This window comes from Sander lucioperca, chromosome 16, assembly GCF_008315115.2.
Source record: "Sander lucioperca isolate FBNREF2018 chromosome 16, SLUC_FBN_1.2, whole genome shotgun sequence".
In the NCBI taxonomy this organism is placed as follows: Eukaryota; Metazoa; Chordata; class Actinopteri; order Perciformes; family Percidae; genus Sander; species Sander lucioperca.
The window spans coordinates 19,944,076-19,965,643 of NC_050188.1; the positions used below are offsets into that span (position 1 = coordinate 19,944,076).

At 40.8% G+C, this 21,568-nt stretch overlaps 1 protein-coding gene and 1 long non-coding RNA gene across 7 annotated transcripts in view; one reads left to right on the forward strand and one right to left on the reverse strand.

Moving 5' to 3' along the window:
- The window catches only part of elmo1 (engulfment and cell motility 1 (ced-12 homolog, C. elegans)), a 104,457-nt gene that overhangs the window by 8,558 nt on the left and 74,331 nt on the right, over positions 1-21,568 (reverse strand). For 5 of the 6 annotated variants that reach the window (XM_035993320.1, XM_035993318.1, XM_035993319.1 and 2 more), the window contains 2 exons: positions 18,923-19,059; positions 2,184-2,347 (listed from right to left, as the gene is read on the reverse strand). In XM_035993320.1, the coding sequence (XP_035849213.1) occupies positions 2,184-2,347; positions 18,923-19,059 (301 nt within the window). Of the gene's footprint in view, positions 1-2,183; positions 2,348-14,049; positions 14,499-18,922; positions 19,060-21,568 lie in introns of those variants that run through there. The other variant, XM_031323292.2, reaches the window with a different exon arrangement.
- LOC116067018 lies at positions 358-12,089 on the forward strand. Its single transcript, XR_004109091.2, has 3 exons — positions 358-368; positions 721-722; positions 11,951-12,089. It is a non-coding gene; the product is annotated as an uncharacterized LOC116067018 (long non-coding RNA).

Consider the following 21,568-nt stretch of genomic DNA (forward strand, 5'->3'; position numbering starts at 1 on the left):
TATTCATGCTTCTACATGTATTTGTCTGTGTTGCATATGAATGTGGAGCACACAGCACTAGTCAACATGAATTATGAATATTATCTGCCCGAGCAGTGCTGCTGCTCTCCATCTTTTTTTTCCTCAGCATTATAATTTAGTGTTTTCTCATCCAATTTATCTTTTTGTTATTTTTCTTTCTTTAGAAAAGTGCAGTTTGACAGGATTTCAGGTTTTCTATTCACATAAAATATTTCTATAATTTTCTTGTATTTCCCCTTGTTCTTTGATGACATTTTCGTCCTCCTTTCTCTTCCTCTCCTTCAGGCTTATCTACTCTTGTCTCCCTTCATCCGTCTCGCCGCTCCGCCTCTCCGTTTGCCTCATCAGTGACTCCAGTCATTACATTGATCTGTGGTCGGACCTTCACTATGACATCTTTAAAGTAGCAGCTAGTGGGTAAGGCGTGGCTCATGGCAGGAAGGATGGATGATGATGACTCCCCTTTACCGCCTCATGTGCTATCCTTCTGATGGAGCTAGACACGTGAGAGTGTTCTTGTCCGAGAGTTTCAGATGGTTTGGCTGCCCTTCTTAGGAAGCAACTCCAGTTTAAATGTAAACTGATTCTTTCTGGCAAATGCAGAAAATCACAACTGAATTAAAGGGATGAGGTGTTGTACTGGTAGACCTCTATAAAAGGAAGCACTCTGGTTGGTGTCAGGTATTTAACTGATTCAAGAAGTGAGGCACAAAAACCCATTTCCAGCTATTTAAAAAATGTACAGTGTACAAGTGTATCCTCAGGAGTTCTGAGTTGACCTGCTGCATGAATTCTTTATGTGATGTTGATTTTGTTTTTTGGTGTAAGCAACTTTCAGTACATGCAACACTTTCCACATACATTGTAACAAACTGTATTTTACTAATTATAGCAGAAATACCTCGGAGAGTTGTTTACAGGAGTCAAAATTATATAAAATAAAAAAAAAAAAGCTCTACAGGAGACACAGCTTTGATCTGAAGCCATAATAGGTTGTCTTCACCTCCTTTTGATGTAGCCATTTTCTACAATAATTGATGGCAGAAAACTGTCAGCACTTATAGCAGGCAATACAGAGCTCCTTTAAATCTGCGGTCTGACACACTCTGCTCATTATGTTCATAAGTCATGACTGTGCTGTATTGATTAGAGGAAAGTTCCACCCTCGAGTAGTCTCACACTGTTGAAGAGAGACTCATCAGCCTGTGATGTTCAATGCTTTCCAACAGCCATTCTGGAATAAAATGTTCTTCATTTCAGCATCTAATTCACCCTGAGATTGAGTATGAACTTGTTGCATTCTGCTGTACTCAGATTGTTCCTAGTTAATACAGGGTATTCAATGTGTTATACATAATAAAAAAGTATAGACAAGATAAGATAACTACATCATTTTGGGGTACATTTTTCCGCAACTCCTTTCGCTTTTGTTCTGCTTTCTCCGAAAGGATTAATTGGTTGCTAAAGTTTGGTTTCTCCCTTCCAATATCGATTCAATAAGCCCTTGGCTCAGCATTGATTACTGTTCAGAGGGACAAGCTCTCTCTGTGAAACAATTTTCCAATAGTGCTAGCTACTCCATTAAATACAGAGAGGACAAAACAATGTTCTCCATTACAGGCCCTGCATCCAGGATCAGTCAATGAATGATCTATTACAGACTAGCTCTCCACGCTTAGTGAGCTGGAGGGTCGTTAATGGAGTATTCACTGGGAAGGCCATTTACAGGCAATTTGAATTCAATGCATATTTTCAATCATGTGAGGAGAGCGCAGGTGCATGTATGCCAGTAGCTGGCATTTGGTTGACAAATGGAAAGGAGAAAAAAGAAGCGATTACACGCATATTAATGACCATGGCTCTTTTTTGTAGATGCAAATTATGTCCTCATTTGAGTTAAGCCCTGATTAGGCAGATGGAGAGAAGGTAAATATCACTGAGCAGTTCTTCCAACTCTACAGAAAATGTCTTACTTTTCTTTGTATTCAAAGTGGATTTTTCTCTAAACAAAGCTGCCAGACATACAATATGCATGAATACATTTTTAGTTTATATTATTCACATTAAGTTCAGCATTTGGTTACCATTTCGACTTCAGATAACCAATATAACCTTTTGACAAATGTGTCAACATCATACTGGTCATTGATTGCTCGACTCACAGGATGGGGCGGGACTGGAAGTCTTCCTGATTCATCCTTTCGGACTGGCGTATCTTCAGGATCTCTGTGTAGCTCAGGTTCTGCAGGCGACTCTTGAACTGGTCCAGAGAATTAGGCTTAAGAGTCAGCGCTCGCATTATCTGCTCCCTCACCACCTGCATTACCTGCAGAGGAGAATAGGCACAGAAGGGCAGGATGAGATCATCATGGATAGAGGAGCCATACAGGATGTAGAAATAGTGTGTGTGTATATTGGCCACAGACAGAGTCTGTACAGTCAGGGAGTCAAAACTAACCCTCATCCTATTTTGGGGGGTCAGGGGAGCATATAAACTTCTGTTCACTTCCCGACAGGATTAATGTTTGTTTTTTTTCCCCAGAACTGGAGCCTGTAATCCAGTCTGGTGCACTGAGCCTTTAGAGGAAAAGAGCAAAGCAGAATCATTTGACTGTGGCTAGTCAACTGTTAGGCCAAGTATCATGCATCAGTGAAATGCATCACAGAACTTGCCTATAATACCCCAGCTGGCTAATACCATTAGTCTGGCTGTGGCTGCAAAAGCATGACATGAGTGGTGTTCCAAGTCATCAATCCCACTTGAGGGGTCTTTGTGATCAATGGAGGTAACAATACAATAGGAAAGCACTCCGCAACTACACATAAAACACATCACGCATGTCTCGATCAATTAGCCTGCCGTGTATGCATTGCTGTCAGGAGATAATTGAAGTCTCTGCACAGAACTCATCAGCAGCAGTGGGCAAACAATAGCAATCCTCTCAACTAACATAGACCACAAACGGAAAGAAGATATCATCTTACGTTTATGCAGAGAACAAAAATTTTAAAACTTAACAGTGGTCAGTTAGGGAAAACTGACAAGGGGATTTGTATTTGACATCTCATTAAATCTGATCTTAAAAATCTATTAATAGATTGTGGCTTAAATGACTTGCACTAATATTGCTTTCATATTTTAGCTTCGAGCCCTGTACACTCGACGTGACTCATTAAGATGTGGAATGGAATTAAACCCCAGTTTGAGCTACTTCATGACACTGATTTTTACAGTTGATAAAGCACCAATTCTTATCAAAGTATAAAATCTCCTCAACCTCCCGCACATACACGAGCCTCTGGAAAATGAGTCCTAAGCTTAAGTGACAGCTGCTTCCATTTAGCTTTGCACTCTGACAATCTGATTTGCAGTCTGCATAACTATAATTGGAACACTAATATAACTCAAAGATGGATTCTTTATTTGTGAAGGTATTCATCCCACACACAAGGGACTTAAATGGGAGCAAACATCATTCCTAATGTGCTGAAATTGTTCAAACACAACAGAACATCACCTGCAACAGTGGTTTCCCCTCAAAACAGAGAAGCTTACACAGCTTGGAAAGATGTGGGCCTGTAAATCCTGCTGAGGCACTATACGTGATATTTGGCTGTAAAAATAAACTTAGACTCCATACCATTTCTCTAGCCAGGTTGAGCAGCGCTGTTCCAGTTAATGCTGACAATGTGATGACAGATGTAACAAGCAGCCCTGATTATGGATGAGCCTTGTTAGCAGCCAGCTCGGGGCCTGCAGATGCCGAATCACTGGATCAGATCATACTGAGGTGACGAAAGAAATAGACCGTCTTCTCTTCTGTTCTATTTGGTTTCACTCTATTGTATTTCTCTTTTCTCTGTGTGCCTTGTTGATCAAATGCTTGAGGACACACAAGTATTTCCAGCCTCTGCAAACACTTCCTCACAATGCATCAACTCTATTACAACGACAGACAATAACAGTTAAGGGTGAGTTCTGTGTGTCATGTATTTACTCAGAAGTAAATGTTTTTGTACTTTCCTTATAACTGGTGGTTTCTCCTGTTCTGTATTATTCGGTTTAATCTGGGCTCTTCGACCTTAACAACCATGCCAAAACCCAGTGAGCCAAAATCCCAAACATAGTCTTATGTAATATTGTTTTCACTGTTTGCATTTACTGAAAGGCGATTACTCATCAACTTGCTAACCTCTGAATTCACACTAGTCAGACTAAGCCAGGGGTGAGAGCATTAAAAATAGATTTGAGCTGCCAAAAATGAAATATGAACAGCACAAACCCCCATCCGGCACCAAAGACCCAAGACGACAAAGGCGATCGAGGATAATCCTCTTGAATCAGCATTGCATTCGCTGTGTAAAAAATACATTAAGATGTGGTCTGGTCCCCTTTTTGAAAAGCTGGCACTTTACAGTGAGGGTGCCACAAAAAGGAATTAACCCATTTCTCATTCTGTATCTGATAAGCCCTGAAGGTAAAGCTTAGCTCCCACCACAAAAAAAAATGCTAGAAAAAAAGTAATTTTCTCACTGATTACACAATTTAATCCAGGGATTATCTTTTGGAATGCAAATATGTTTGGAGGCGGTAATCAGTGTATTTTCTAACAAACAGGCAACAAATTGACCTTGAAAAAAACACACACACGACAACAGCAACAGAAAAGAGGACAGTTTGGTCAAATGGAGAGTTATTTAGCAAAGCAAACGTGGCTTTTTTGCCAGCTGAGCTTTGAAATGCGCTTTTGTAAATATTAGTGACCAGATATGACAAACCATTTAAATCCTCCAGTTGATGTATTTCAATAATCACTTGCCGTCTAGATTTTGACTCTGCGTGACACAAATAGTCGGATTTACCTGCAAAGCTCAGACACAGACCCACATCTGTGCACATGACGTCTTCTCTCGTGTCATCCAAATCTAACTGGCATTAAAGTTGATGCAGAACATCAATGTCTCAGCACAAGTACATCCTTAATATCCACTTCGACAGAAGCAGACAAAAGTTGAGATCATAATCTTGGTTGTTTAGATCTTGGTTGTTTAAAAAAGAAGCACTGCAATTAGCCCTGTGTGCAGAATATTAACCTCATAAAATAATTTGAAAACCACCTTGTACAGGTCTCAGAAGACCACAAGAGAGCGATGGTCGACACTTCCCCTCCCCATGGGTCAAGACCTGTTTTTGGTGACTATGTGCAGACTCTGAGCTAAAATGTAGGCTTGTGGTAGCCAGTTATAGGAAGGTTTTAATTTTGTTATTCATGTGTCTGTCCCTTTCCATCCTTCTATCAGTTTAGCCATCCATAAAGACAGCTGTCCATTCCTCCCTCAGCTGAAACGGCGTGGAACATATTGTCATCTCCACGCAAGGCTGTTTTCTGTATTCTCCCTGTAATGTGTATGCCATATTGTCATGGGGAGAAACAGGTATCCAAGTAACAGCAGATTAACAACCCCCAGCACCAACACTCAGCCTCCCATCCTCCTGTTTGAGCTGAAAAATGAGCAGACAAATGGATGAAGCCACAGCTTGCAATCATGCTACGAGAGATTCATCACTCCTGTCCACTACTTTTAATGACAACTTCACCGAGTTGCCTATCATAAATTTCCATTCATACACACTCCTATAAACCTGATAATTAAACCTCAAATTAATTCATTTTCCTATTAGGATTATAAATGGTCCATCAGTGTGTCTAAAAGGAACATTTTCCCTTAAGAAGCTTTTGAAAAAAAAAAAAAAAGTATAACAGAAAGTGAGCTTTGATAAGCATTTGCAGTCCCCCAAAACACCAATTTTATCCCCTGAAATCATATAACTGGTAACTTTTGAACGCAGATCTGATTGTCACATGCTGCTTGCTTTCCAGCACTGTTTTTTTGGCAGAGCCGTCCCAGGAGAATGTTCATTAATATGCCTTGTTTAGAGTCATATCTCTGGCAGTAAAACAATTCTGTTGGCCCATGTGGCTGCACTCATGCTAATTAACACCATGGATATTCATCACATTTAATACGAACACATGGTCCTTTCACAATAGGGCGGAGGGGCATTATGAATATTTTATGTTCTTCCTTTTTTTCCATCCGCTGATTGCTCAGAGAGCACCTTGGTAGAGGTGAGATGACGTCAGCGCTGGAACGGACTTTGCAGGCTGAGCTCACTCGGGATAAATTTAGGCTCAGTTTTGTACTGCAGTCATCTTTGCTGCACTCTGGGTGATAAGTGCAGAATTGTTCATTGTCCGAGCTGTTGTCTACATTCCCGCTCCCTAATCTCTTCCAGACAACAGGCCATCATTCTTTCTTGTAGCTCGTTAGAAGGGAAGTTAGACAGCAGAGCAAGTGTCAGTAAAAGTAATTAAATACCGTCCCATGAGCCGTCGAGTACAAGTAATGAAGAGCTGGCCACACAGAATCGTCTTCCACACTCCTCCATCCTCACTTCCTTCCTTTCAGCCTCTCTACTCAAATGGGACAGTTGGGCAGTTCCTCTTTCTTGAAGTCGCCCCGCCATCCATCATCGACAACGCATCAACAGTAACAAATTACCATCCTTCCTCTCCGACCAATCGACTGTCGCCGCTGCTCCATTTACCTAAGAGGATGCTAATGACATCAGTTACCAGCTGTCAGTCAAATGCTTACCCGCCACTCAAACCTGGGTGGGGAAATCTGGAGATTGTGCTGGAGAGGCACTTTGGTGGGCATGTAGACAAAACGTGTTTGCTCACACACAAAAGGAAGCAGTCACACAAATGTAAGAGCACACACACAAACATGTTCACTTCAGAGTGTCTGTTTTTTTTTTGTTGATAAGCAGCAGAAAAAAGAGAATTCAGGGAACCCATGTTCCTGTTATTGAAATGGTAATTACATTCTCCCTCTCTGCCACCATGTTCAATTAATAATGATCTCCTTCAAAGATGACCATTAAAAATAAAACAATGCCACAGAGATGGACATGAAAGGAGACCTGTCTCTTATCATGTACAGTGAGAGGAGTGCTGCTACGGGTTGTATTAAATTTAGAAGCGGATAAAAATGCATTGAATAAAGATGCAAAAAATATGTATTAGAAGCTGACAGGACTTCTAAGAAGCAGTGGTTGAAGATTCATGGCTCGACTACTAAACAGAAGGCAAAGCTGCTGTTGTCACTGTTAAATAATTTTATATTCTAACACTTTAAAAATTGGGCTTCCAAGCAGGAGTATAGCTACCAGACTCTACATTGGATCAAAATTAAGTATTGACAGGTTTAGGACAAGCCCTGTTTGTCCATTCACTATGTAGGCAACAGATATTGTTTACTTCTGGTTTCTGTTTTTGAAATGATAGTGACACTAATCTATGCCAACAATGCCGACTGTGCCGGTTTTCGCTCTCTGTCAGCCGCATGGTCTGTGTCAGAGGACGTTTGGGGAGGCACAACAAAACACAGATCTCCGTCTGACAGAAAGCACACACACTACGGCTTTGCTTTGGTCACAACATAGTGTAATGCTTCAAAGGCTTCCCAGTTGGGCTACAAAAAGTTTGTTCTGAAACAACAGTCCATGCTGCTCTGTGTGTCAGCTGTCACCGGTGTTACAGAGACATTTTAGATGGCATAAAGGTGACGACGTGGGACAACCTTCATCCCCATGTGGATGGTAATAATGCCATCAGCCAGGATAGGGATTGTCATATGTGATCAAATTAATAAGGGTCACACAACAGGCAGCATAAGAGAATGTTGACAACAACTGTTGGCTGTCATCGGCACTGCTTTAGAATCTAAGCCATGCGTACATAATGACTAGAGGTGAAATCATTCGATTCGATCAGTTGATTAAATGATTAATCTGCTAAATTTGCTGGCTAGCTTCTAAAATGTGAGCACTGGCTTTTTTCTCCATGTTATAAAATTGTAAACTTTATATATTTGGGTTTTGGACTGTTGGTTTAAGTAATTTGAAACATCACCATGGGCAATGGGAACACATATACTGGGCATATTCCATTAGTTTATGGCATTTTTTTGACAAAATGACTAATCAATGATGAAAATAATGTTAAGTTAGTTAGTTGCAACCCTAGTGATGACCTTTCACAGCATAATGCTAAATCTTTGTAATTCTATTCTTCTTCTATTCTGTAATTCAGACATCTATGTGGTGGCAGCTTTACACTGCTTGATGTATTGTATAAAATGCCAAACAACAGACAGGCAGAGTGACATTTCATAAAGGGTGAAGAACAAGATGTGAATGCTGCAGACAGATTCATAGATTATATTTAGTATATTCAGCTTTTCTTGTTAAGACTCTCCTAACAACCCTGTCATGGCTCTATGTCAAGTCTGCTGAGAGCAACTAAGTGGAAAGGCACTACTTTCCTCCATTAAAATTTCAATTATGTATATACCCCCCACGGCTGGAATGTAAGGAGTCACTGTATCTGGGTATTTCAATAAAATAAAATAGAGGGGAAAGGGACGGGGTAAATGTGACTTTAAAGCGCAGTGAAAAGCAGCTCTTTTCTCTCTTAGTGAATGCCTTAGGGACCTGTTTGACAGCATTACTGCACCAGAGGGAACAGCACATACTGTATTGTAGGCACACTCTCAATATACACACTTATACTGCACATCTTCTAATTCATTCCCTCTGTTACATGCATTATACAGTATGAACAAGCTCCAACACACGCAAAACAAAAATACTAGCGACTATGTCACTTAAATTCCCAATATTTCCATGTGCGCACACACACACACACACACACACACACACACACACACACACACACACACAACACACAACACATCTGGAGACCACCCTCCATCAATCCTATTCTTCCTTCCGCATGAGTGATGGAGGCTGGATGCCGGCTGTTGCTGCTAGCTGTTGTTGCCATATTTAGTGTGCTAGCACTGCATGCCCAGATAAACTGTCAGAGGAGCTCTTTTTCAACAACCAGCTCCATGTGAGGTGTGGCACAGCCCATATGGATAACTGGAGAGCTAAGTCGCCTGGGAAATCGCCACTTACTGTGCATCAAGAAATGCTGATGAAAGCCAAGTGCTGACCTTGGCTTGTGCACAGCTTTGAATTGACGAGTGTTTTATTATGACACGGTTGTTGCAGGAAATATGAATATTCTGCATTAATTGCCCCAGAGGCATGAGTAAATTGGTTGTGATTAAACATCCATTCAAGGACATCAAAACCGGTATTATTTCATTATATCTCATATAATAACGACGATCAGGGATGATCCCTATCCTAGAGTCTATCTACCAATAATGCACTTATTGCTGATTAGAATTTCTATATGAATAATCCATTTTAATATCTTTTTGGATCTGAAGTCAGTCAAGTTATCCATGCATAATGCAAAGAGCACCCATTTATGCCAATTACAGGGCTTTCAAACCAAATGTTTGACATTGCAAAGAGTGGAGAGAGCTGCACAAGCCATAGCAGTGGACACTACGCAGATTTCCCACAAGGTTTTGCTGCAAATTAGCTGATTTCCACATGCAACAGAAATCGGGGATTGACTTGGCATAGACTAGATATGGTGCTAGTTAGCTGCTTTGTACAATTATGTGCTGCTCTTCATTCTGCCCAATACCTCTCACTTTCACGTGTTTGGTCATGATTAAATTATGCCAGTGTGGCTTTGACCCAGCCGACTTCTTGCCTTTTTGCTGTTGTGTAAAGGAAGGTGGACTATCAAGAAACACCATGACCCCGAGACAGAAAACTACTGAGTGCCAGATAGCTTCCATACATACTTCATCAGCCTCACACTGACAGATATAGTGCCTCAAATTAAACTCAAATTCAAGCAGTGATACATCCAAACTAGATTATCAGGTGATGCTAATAATGAGGCCTACAGCAGCCATATTCCATCACATATCCACAATAAGACACAGGAGCCTTTGTGGAGACTTTTAATTGTCTGCAAGGAATCTAAAGTATATATTGTGCATAGACAGCTGTGCACAAAAATGATTACACACACATTTGTATCACAGAAATGCACACTCACTTATTAATATACAGATGTAAATAAATGAATAGAGAGATAAATAACTAAATCAAAAGAAAAGAAAACTTGAGTTTACTCGTCTTTTCCCCTGCTGATTTCCAGTGAGTATGAGATGATAGTATCATTATCGTGACACAACAAAACAAAATGTTAGCTCTGCATCTCTGCACATGCAACTGTGATGGTTTGATGCTAATGGCTGATGATCTCTCTGGTCTGATTAGCTTCTGCAGTGTGAGTGGGCCAACACTGCCTGAGATCAGAGATGCCCCCCCCCTCCCCTCCAGGCACACATAAAACACACACTCATGAATGCACAAAAAGAAACAAGTCCCAGCGTAGACACAAAGCTTGGCATTTACACTCTGCTCTTGCTACACACTCATATAAAAAAACAACATACAAACAAAAACAAACTCATAAAAAATACACAAACACATACACACCCCTACAAGGACTCAGATTTGTTGCGAAGCATGCACAAAACACACAATCACGCACTGTCCGAGTGCCCATACACACGTGCAAAAACAATAAAGCAAACCTTGTTAAGGGAGTGGGAGGTGAGGCAGCCAGGCAGAAAGATATAAATAGCCTGTCTGAATTCGACAATAGAGGTGGAGGGGGGTCGAGAGACAAGAATGAGGAGGAGGAAAAGAAACCACAGGAAGGAGAGAAAGACAAAAAGAAAGAGGTATAAGGAATTGAGGGAGGGAAACAGGTAAATAAAGACCTAGAGTGTAGAGGTAAATTAAACCAGTATGGGATAAGAAAACAGCGGGTCTCATTACAGGAGAGGAGAGGAGTGGGGGAGGGGCTGGTTTACTGTGTCCTGATACGAGTCATAAATGTACCGCTTCATGCAAAGCTTGACAGCAGCAGTCACAGTGGTTGGCATATGGCAGCGTGTGCAGAACTTACACCAACTGTCCCAAGCTGCTTTTTGGAATCCAAAACAGGGCATCCCATCATAACCTTTGGCACATGCACTCACGTTATCATTGTCATATCCCTTTGTTTTGACTGGACACACCAGCACCCATTTCATTAGTCATGTATGCATGCATGTTAACCTCTGACAAAGTGGAGGAACTACCATGTTGTTAAAGAGCAGAGCCTGAATCATTTGCATAGGTTTTATATTAGGAGTCCTTAACTGATTTGCGGTGAGCAGCCTTAATTAAAACTAGAATAGCATCTAAACGCAAAGTCATATTCTTTAATAGTAGGCAAACACAAAGTGATGTGTGATGGTTGATGAGAGGGTTGGTCTGCTGCTGCTGCTGGGGCTTTTGAGGATTTCCATTTGAATAATCCTACATACTGCAGGACAGGTCAGTCTTCAAAATGGTTGAACAAAGCAGATTATCTACTCTCCTCTGTCACCTCAGGCCAGAGCAGAAATATCGATCCCAAAAAAAAGGCGTTGCTTGGTTTATTTAACTGAAGTGCTCGTCCATGGCTTACTCTAAAGAATGGGTGAGTTGGTTCAAGAACTCTTGCTCAAGAGCGCTTTTACAGGACACTGATACAGACAGCAATGGGTTTTCTTAGTGATTGAACTTGGCTCGCTATTTAGAGAACAGTATCATTAACAGGGCTGCAACTGATGTTTATTTTTTACTGTTGATTAAAGGAATAGTTCCACATTTTGGAAAATACGCTTGTGAGAAGATTGATACTATTTCGGTATCTGTCTTTTCAATATGAACCTGGAGCCAGGACACAGTTAGTTTAGCATAAAGAATGTAAACATCTGGCCTGGCCCTGCCAAGAAATAGTCCAGCACCCCAGTAAAACCAAAACGGGTTACTTTTACACTTTGTTTTTTTTTACAAATAAAACAAATGAGATATATTAATGAGTGAGCTGAGCTTAAAGGAACACAGCGACTTACTGGGACTTTAGCTTATTCACCGTATCCCCCAGAGTTAAATAAGTCCATACATACCCTTCTCATCTCCGCGCGTGTCGTAACTCTGTCTGGCGCACCCACCGCTAGCCTAGTTTAGCACAGATCCTGGAGGTAACCGGCTCCAACTAGCCTACTGCTCCCAATAAGTGACAAAATAACGCCAACATTTTCCTATTTACATGTTGTGATTTGTATAGTCACAGCGTGTACAAATAACGTCACATGAGACACAGCCATCTTCTAACCGTATACATACTGGGAACTATATTCTCAGAAGATGAAGCTGCTGGTAGGTGGATTTTCCCACTTTTGGACAGAGCTACGGTAGCATTTCTTTGTTTCCTCTCTCTGCAAAAAGGTGTATTTTCTAAAAAGGTTAAACTATTTCTTTATTTATTTATAAAGTTTTTCTTTTTATTTATTTGTTGTTTCTTTTTTTTTTTGATGAATCAATTATTGGTTTATAAAATGTCAGAAAACTGTGAAAAATGGCCTTCACAATTTTAACGTTTTCAAATTGTTTTATATCCTTGTAAATTTAATGCAATGAAAAGAAAAGAAATCTATGCATTAGAGAAGCTGGGACATGCAAATGTTTGGCAGCTTTTTTCAAAATTGCTGAAAAATAATCTTTTGTCAATCGACTGATTAATTCATCTACTTAAAAATTCAGCACAATTCAATATATTATACACCTAGTAGCCAAAACATAGGCTACATCCATACCACTACATTCTTATTTAAAAACGCATATATTTTTGCTACATTTACGCCTCATGTCCACACTACCCCGGCGTTTCCGAGCCTCTAAAACAGAGACATTTGGAAAAGCTGCTGACCCCGTTTTAGTTTGAAAACTCCGGGGCTACCTTTGGAAACAATGACGCAGACACCTACATTCACTCCCTGATTCGGTCTTATCAGTCAGGACGTGTCCTTCCCTGATTCATCACGCCCCTATCACGTGACCATTTTCCGGTGGTTAATTCAACACAGATAACGAAATACAGCCGTTTCTGACCTTGTTGCCTATGCTAGCAGCTGTTGTGCAGTTAAATTGTGCATTTTGTAATGCTACTACTGCATGTGCAAGAGTAAGCTATTATTAGACCGATTTGTGACAATTTCCGTGTCCAGCGGCAATATTAGCCTTACCGACATGCGCATGCCTAGTGTACAAGAATGGTCTGAGATTTGCATTTTCAGGTGTGTAAGTATGGACGGAGATTAGTTCTGAAATGCCGGTTTAAAATGAAAACACAGTACTGTGGATGTAGCCATAGTTTCTTCAATCAAAGCCAAGCCTAAAAGCACAGTGGATACATTTGTACAGTGTATTGTCCAAAACAAATGAAATCAGGTTCTGGCAGTATTTCACAGTCTCCTGCTCTACAATCTGGGGCTGACCCACTGTAATCCTGTGTCAAACCCCTCTGGCTAAAAAACTGGTTGAAGCTCATCCAAGGCAGACAGAGACAGTGTGGAGGAGATCACTAGTAGTGGCATCAAATTCCTCTGGTGACAAACAGTGGGTGTTGGTGATGTGGAGTAATCTCATTCACAACAACAAAGCCCAACCCCCACATGCACACACACTGTACACTGGAATACAGATGATGCCTGGAGAGTAATGGTGGGTAGGTGTGTGCACACATGCATGTAAATGTGGGTGTGCATTGGTGAGGGTGAAATTGTAATATGTGTGTGTGTGTGTGTGTGTGTGTGTGTGTGTGTGTGTGTGTGTGTGAGAGAGATAATGAAAAGGCTGTGATCTGGGTCCTTGTCTAACCTGCTTACGCCTCGCCGAGTCTACACCCCATCTGTCCCTCCTCTTTCTCTTCCGCTGAGCCCGTCCCATCTTCACCATCCCTGCCTTTTCTTCTCCTCTCCTTCCACTCTCCATCCTCCCTCCCCTCCTCCTCCACAGCCAGGCAACAACACAAACAGTCCTTCTTCCTCTTTTACTACTACCCCCCCTTGCTCCATCCATCCATCCATCCATCCATGCAAATTGAAAAACCACTCATTCTTTCTCATTTCCATTCTTTTAGTACTTACATGTCACCTCCATGTTTCCAAGTGTGGTGTGATACTCTCCACAGTGACTGGTGAATCCTCGTGCTTTTGCCAGAGAATGAGTGTTAAGCGCCTTACGGGAGACAGGGATGGATGGAAGGATGGATGGAGGAAGCAGATGGCTCCTTGGAAGAGCGCTCTAGCTGATTGTGGACAGTTAGCTTTAGCATTAGCCACAATAAGGGAAGACTTGTCTGTCAACACTGCTCGTGCATCTCCTCCTTTTGTCTTTTCCTTTCTTGGCTATTTGTGCCTTTAGGTTTCCTATTTGATTCTTTCTTTTATCATATTCCATTTAAATAAAAAACAAAAACAAAAAAACTAACTCTCCCCGTTTCTTCTTTAACTGTCCACTCTACTATGATATTTGTGTAAGCCTTTCTTTCTGCCTTCCTCGCTCCCTCTAAGAGCATCAGCCAGGCTGCTCTGCATCGCTTATGTTGATCTCCGGGCTTATGCCCTGATTGGATACACGCCACGATCAGAGACGCCAATGGTTGTGCAGCAAGTGGATCACATGATAAGTGTGTGTGTGTGTGTGTGTGTGTGTTAAGGGGGGGGGGATAAGAGAAGAGGAGGAGAAGGAGGAGGAGGGGTATCGTGAGTGGCTGCAAGCTGCTACATCAGTGAGGGATTTTTTTTCATCCAAGTGCCTGCGCAGAGAGAGATGGAGCCTTTTTTTCCTCTGTGAGGAGGTGGAGGAGAAGGTCTCAGCTCAGACGTTTGGATGAAGAGACAACACGCAGCCATACAAAAAAATAGTCCCTGATAGACGCACACAAGCACTGATGCATATAAAAACAAGCGTGCACACATGCAGCGGAGAAGTGGCTCCATCTTACAGAAACAGAGCCACAGTACTGCAGCGCAGCAGTGGTAATTGGACACAGGTTGCTATGGAAACAGGGGAAACGGTTGCTTGACGGTCGGAGCTGTGCCCTGGGAGCATCAGACTTGCCTCCATTAAACACACACACATACACACAACACACACACCTCTTGTTCTCTACTACCACTTCTTTTAGTAAACACTACATTCTGAAAGCAAACAAGACAGACTGTGTAGTGGTTGTACTATGGTCTGTGTGTGTGTGTGTGTGTGTGTGTGTGTGTGTGTGTGTGGTTCATTTAAGCCTTTGTCTATAATGAGCATATATTAATGTAAGAGCCTGTTTATGTGTGTGTGGGTTCATGTCTTTGTGTGCAGGGAAGATGCTCAGTCAGCCATGAAGTGCCAGCAGCTGAGAGAGCCTTCAGCGTTTAAGAAATGCTCACACACTTGCAGGCCACAGCAAATATCGATAAAACCTGAACGAGGTGTTTAAGTATTCCACACCTCAGAAAGCTCAGTGGCGTCAGTGTCTGGCAGCGACTGTGAGAAATGCAGGGAAACCGTACAACTAGCCTTGTTTTGAAGTGGACGCCCTCAGGATTATCCTTGAGGCAGCTTATTAACCTTCCACATAGCCCAGAGAGGATATATCCTCATATACTGTATGCACATGAGGAATTGATTACCTCATTGCAATTACATTTACACATTATCGTCACAAACTATTACAACACAAATCTGTCAGATTGTTGCCTACCAAACACCAACGCATATTTGTGAATATCATTATGACTATAATGTCTACTTATGAGTAATGACTACTTAAGACTCAATCTTCATCAAGACACCACAAAAAAAGACCATCAATTTCTTAGTCGACTGAGACACCAGTAATCAATTACATGACTGGTTGCCCAATACAAGGCAGCTCAACTACAAAGTTCAATAGTCCAGTTTAAATGACCAATTGATTGGAGTTAAAAGGACAATAACTGTGCTTCAAATCAGCTGAAGTGGGATGGACAGCATTACTATTATGTATTACTGATCCGAGCCTCTGTTCACAGTTACGCCTGAACCATCCATTATTAGGAAAGTCAGGACTTACTGTACAAATCCGTATTAACTTTGACATTATTCATCTAAACTTGTATGACTGTTCTAACCTTTGTAGAAAGTCATAGATTTATCCCTTCAAGTTTTATTTGATTTTTACATTCCATTTATCTTTTATTCATCAAAAACTGTTATTTCCATCTTCCATATTCCTATCCCTTACAGACACAGTAAAATAAAAAATAAGTTCCAATCCTGTATCCCTGTGTTAATTGTTCAGTTATCAGTTATTTTCTTTTATCCTGTCATTTAATTACTTACTTTACTGAGCCTACTTTCTCCTTTTGTCATTACTAATATTTTATCATTTTTATTTGCTCATGTTAATACTCAGGGTTTAGTGGGATTTACACTGAGCTTTCCCATCTTCCTCCTCTCCATCTTCATTTTATTAAATGTGCAGTCAACGACTGTTTCAGTTACAGATAAACAACTCAGTTTCTTGTTAACAGAATTGGGTACAACATTTTCAGACATCATCATAGGAGCTAATGTCCCCACAGTGTTTCTAAGTTCATAGCCAATACAAACTGAGACACTCAGCGTTAGAGGGCGGAAGCGCAGAGCTACACACGCACCATTTAGCTGATAGGAAGCCCTTGAGACCAAACAGTCTTACTATCGACAAGCTGCTGCTGAATTTCAAACTCCCAAGGTACGGAGTGATGAAAGATGAGGTCGGAGAGGGAAGAGGGGAGAGAGAAGGAAAGCATCATCTATCCCAACTCAATCGAAACTGACTCTTGCCTTCTAGGGAGGAGTATGAAGGATGGGATTGGGTAATAGGATCACTTGCAAGAGGATGTGTGTGTATGATACAGGTGTTGAATTCTCCCCGAAAATGAACTAGAAATACAGCTTAACATGAGATGGTGGTAGTCATTCCAAGCCTATTAGAGATGGTCGCATCACTCCCGGCATTTCTATCATTAAAAAAATTAAGTTTTAGTAAATTATTACACCATTTAGATCATCAGACGTGACAAATTATGCTAAAATAATTATCATAACATAATACCAAAAATACCAACCATTAAATCATGCTCAGAAGTGATTCCTCTACCAAAGGTTTTTTAGTCACAGATGGTGGTGAGGACTTCAATAGACTGTAGGTGGGTTCAACAACGGCTACAGAGGATCACTACATTTTTCTGTTTTTCATCTTGATTACAATATGTTGTAATTCTTCATTTGTGGCCTGCTGCAGTAGATCAAACTACTGTACCAAGTCTCAAAACAACAATACATTTCACAATCACTCACTGAATTAGCAATTACAGTGTCACTTTCATGTAGCATAATATGTGTCCATTTACAGTAGTGTGACATATTTGAGCTGCAGAGCAAATGTAGAGGTGAGGACCGGCTTATTTATGTGTGAGAAAACATTTCAATGTTGATCAAAGCCAGTGAATATGAGCAGAGGATTCGGACCACAGCTTGGGACACAGGGTGGCTTGTAGCTTGTGTCAGTCTGTTATTTGACAGCATAAGATAATCATAATTTGTCTGATAAATCAGGGGAAAGGGATATGGCATCTGTTGACAGCTACATCTGATGCCCAATTGAATACACAACATACAATATCTGTCATAAACACCTCATTACTATCACCTTCTGGCAGTCCGCACACACACACACACACACACACACTCATATTTCCTGGCCGATTCAACATTAGCCAGCTTACAGGAAGTTTTTCATCTTCATCCAGACTCCACTGAGCTCCAAATGAAGATGTAGTAGCTTAATCAGTGGCTAAGCCAATAGAGGCAGCTAATGTTTCATATCCGAGAAAGAAAGAAAAAACAATGTACAAATAATTCTAATTCTAAAAAGCCCCTGAGATTTGTATGCAGTTCCCTTAATCTGCACCCTTAAAAAGGAAGCGCCTAAAGCATGTTCGTCTGTGCAAACAGGAAAAAAACATTTCCATGTCTATGTACATTAATCAGGCATGCTATTTGCTTGGGACTCTTGGCAATGCCATTCTAATAATTAACAAAATTTGAGATATGATAAATACTGTTGTAATTAAAAGTGAGCTGTGTGACTGTGCTTCCTGCCAGTGTCTGCAACAGAAAGCTTATGAAGCATGGCAAAAATCCTACTGTGAAATAATTCTGTATGAAGTTCACTTTCATTCTGTCCTCTGTGTCATCTTCTACTAGGTGTCATTTTGGATTCTCAACTCAAGTTTGAAGTCCATATTAGGAAACTGTCCAAAACTATCAAAACCAATTTAATTAAACCAATTTTTGTTTAATAAGACCATGTATATCAGTCAAAGCAGCTCAAATGTATACGCCTGCCATGATTTTATCACATATACATCATACATACATTCATCTGTTGCACTGCTTCTCTGTAACAATGTTTTTCTGTATGGTCACTGGGGAATAAATAAATAAATAATCAAATATGAAAGCAGTTGTTCTAACAGTCAAACATGTCTCATTTTGGATTGCACAAAGATTCATGCTGTCATAGTCTTCTTATAATGTTGCATCTTCCTGTGTTCAGTTCTTTTAACATTGTATTTAGTCAAAGACATGAGCTGTGTCCCAAATCAACAGGGAATTGTAAAATAACAACTGTCATGGATCAAACTGGGAAAAGCTACTGCCAATTTCTAATTTGAAAACTTATCAAAACATGTTCCTGTAGCAGTTTCATTTGTGTCAACAATATGTACCAGCTGTGAGAAGTCCATCAACGACACTCGCAAATCAAACAAATTTAGTATGCATACTGGCATCAAGTGTACTTCATTTTGTCACTTTTCCAATGTGAATGCACTAAAAAAACCTAGTTGTATAATCAGTATGTACATGGAAATGGGACACAGGGATGCTTCTTATTCATCTCAACCTCCCATCTCCCAAAAACACACACATGCAGTGTACCTTGTTGAAGTCTTCACTTGTGGCCCTCATCTCCTTCCAGGTTTTGTTGAGCAGCTGGATGCAGATGCAGAAGAATTCTTCAAAGGAGCGATCATGGGTGAAGAACATGGGGTGGAAGTCGTGGCAGTTTTCACTCGCTGTGGACACAGGAGAGAGAAAAGTTGTCACCTACAGTACAGCAGCAGCTTAAAGGAAAGCTGATTGGGGTAAGTGACAGCAATCCATTTTATGTCGACACTTAATTTAACACAAAAATTACTTCATTTAATTTTTACATAACTGTAATACAGTACAGTTATAATATGTAGCACTAGTATACAATTATTTACAAAGTAATGGGTAAGCATTTGGTTTCAATTGAACATTGTGTTGCTCGAGGCAAACCAATACTGGCACAGTTACATAGCATTTGCAGTTTGACAAGCATCTTTTATCTTTATATACTCCCCAAATGCCCTTGTTGGACCAGAGAATTGTTTTTATTATAGCCATTTTGTGATTATTGATTGGTGATTCGTCAGTTTAGTTTTTCTATGATGAGATTACTGCTTGTAAATTAGCTGTCTGAGAGGGGTGGCAGGGTGGCAGTAGCTCAGTCTGTAGGGACTTGGCTTGGGAACCGGAGGGTTGCTGGTTTATGTCCCCAGACAGACCAAGTACAGAGTGTTGGACTGGTAGCTGGAGAAGTGCCAGTTGGCCTCCTGGGCTGCATTTCATTAGTGGTTCAACATGCCCTTGTTCACTTCCCCTAAGCACTTGCCCTCGGGGGAATCCCCGCCGCCATCTTAAGTGTCGTTCCAATTATCGGAAAAACTGAAGTGAACTTGGCGATATCGACCCTTGGAGGGCCGAGGGAGCGAGTGAACAACAATGGTCACTCCAGAGGTGGATATCACCCACAATGCATTGCAGTTATGCATTTGGTGCAAGAAAATACATCCATGGTTAGGTGGCAGTGATGTACAACGGCTAAAAATTCTGTTGCTGACCACCAAAGAAGGAGAAGATGAGTAAATGAAATAAAGACATTTCGACTTTAGTTTCCTCATTGTTAGCTTGATATTTTACTGTAACATGAAGACTAATATAACTAATGTCAGGTAATATTTACTTTTTATGATTTTTTTTTTTTTTCCTACTTTATCTGTAAATGCATGGAAGAAATTTGTTTTTTGCGAGCTATAGCCTAATATGACTAATCATGATATAGATCACACATTTTCTAAATCAGACACTCATGCAGCTGATTACCAAGCCTCATTGAAATAAGTCTGCAGGTATTTATGATGTGTAAAAAGCAGTAATAATACTTTTTATAAATAATATTTGTATAGTGCCTTTCATACAAGAAATAATAATATAATAATAAGAAATAAGCAGACATAGAATGAACATAAAAACGGGGATAGAATGCCATAATTACTTCATACCAAGGGCTGAGGGGAAGAGAAGGGGGCCATGTTGAAACACTAATGAAACGCAGCTCAGGGCACTGCCGATGTGCCCTTGAGCAAGGCACTGCACCCCCAACTGTTCGGGGCATCATCCTGTGAGGCAGCCCACTCGCTCTGACATATCTCCATACATAATGCATGTGTATAGGACCTGTTTGTGCATGTGTGCATTTGGGCGCAATGTGTGTGTGCATGTGTGTGTGTGTGTGTGTGTGTGTGTGCGCGTGTGTGTGTGTGTGTGTGTGTGTGTGTGTGAATATATCAATGGAGTGAAAATAAATTTGAAATGTGTTGCTAATACAACATTAATGTGGATCTTTACTGTTAGTACTTGAGGGACAGTGTAAGATGAGAGTGGTATCAACCTTCTTATCCAACTCTCAGCAAGAGAGTTAAAAAAGCTTTTTTTCCCAAAATGTCAAACCATTTCTTTAATACACATTCTTCATTCTCCAACCTGGCCTGGGAACGCCTCTGGATCCCCCAGTTGGAGCTGGTTAATGTGGCTCGGGAAAGGGAAGTTTGGGGTCCCCTGCTGGAGCTGCTACCCCCGCGACCCGTTACCGGATAAGCGGAAGAAGATGGAATGGAATGGAATGGAATGGAACATTCTTCAGTGACTCATGTGAACATAGTCTGGATTTTTTGTTTGTATGTTACCGCTGCACCCACCCCCCATCAGAGTTCAATAAATCGTATCCCAATAATCCTGATCCTGACTCACATCCACTACATGTCCACATACACCGACACATAGGTAAAAAGTAAATGGACCTATGCTGTTTCTTTATCTCTCTCATCCGTTGAGCGACTGATGCCATATGGTGGCCTTCAATTTATAAATATGCAAGTGGGCCTGAAGGAATGTGGCCTCTAGCCTGGACCTAAAAAACCTGACTAATGCACAACAACAGGGCCAAGCTGCCCACACACACAGCTACTGCAGGTAAACATCACTTAGCTGGAAAATGTTACGGATGAAATTATCAAATAACTGCTGAAAGGTTCTGCATTAAAGTGACTAACGTTTAATGATCACACATGATCATTCTGAGACTTCACAGAATAAATCATCAGGCTTGTGCACGCTAGATTCATATTCATAATAAAGCATTCCAGAAGATAGAGTACAGAGTAATATGAGATGTGACAGACTGTAATGCAGAATGATTATCTCTCATGAACAGACATG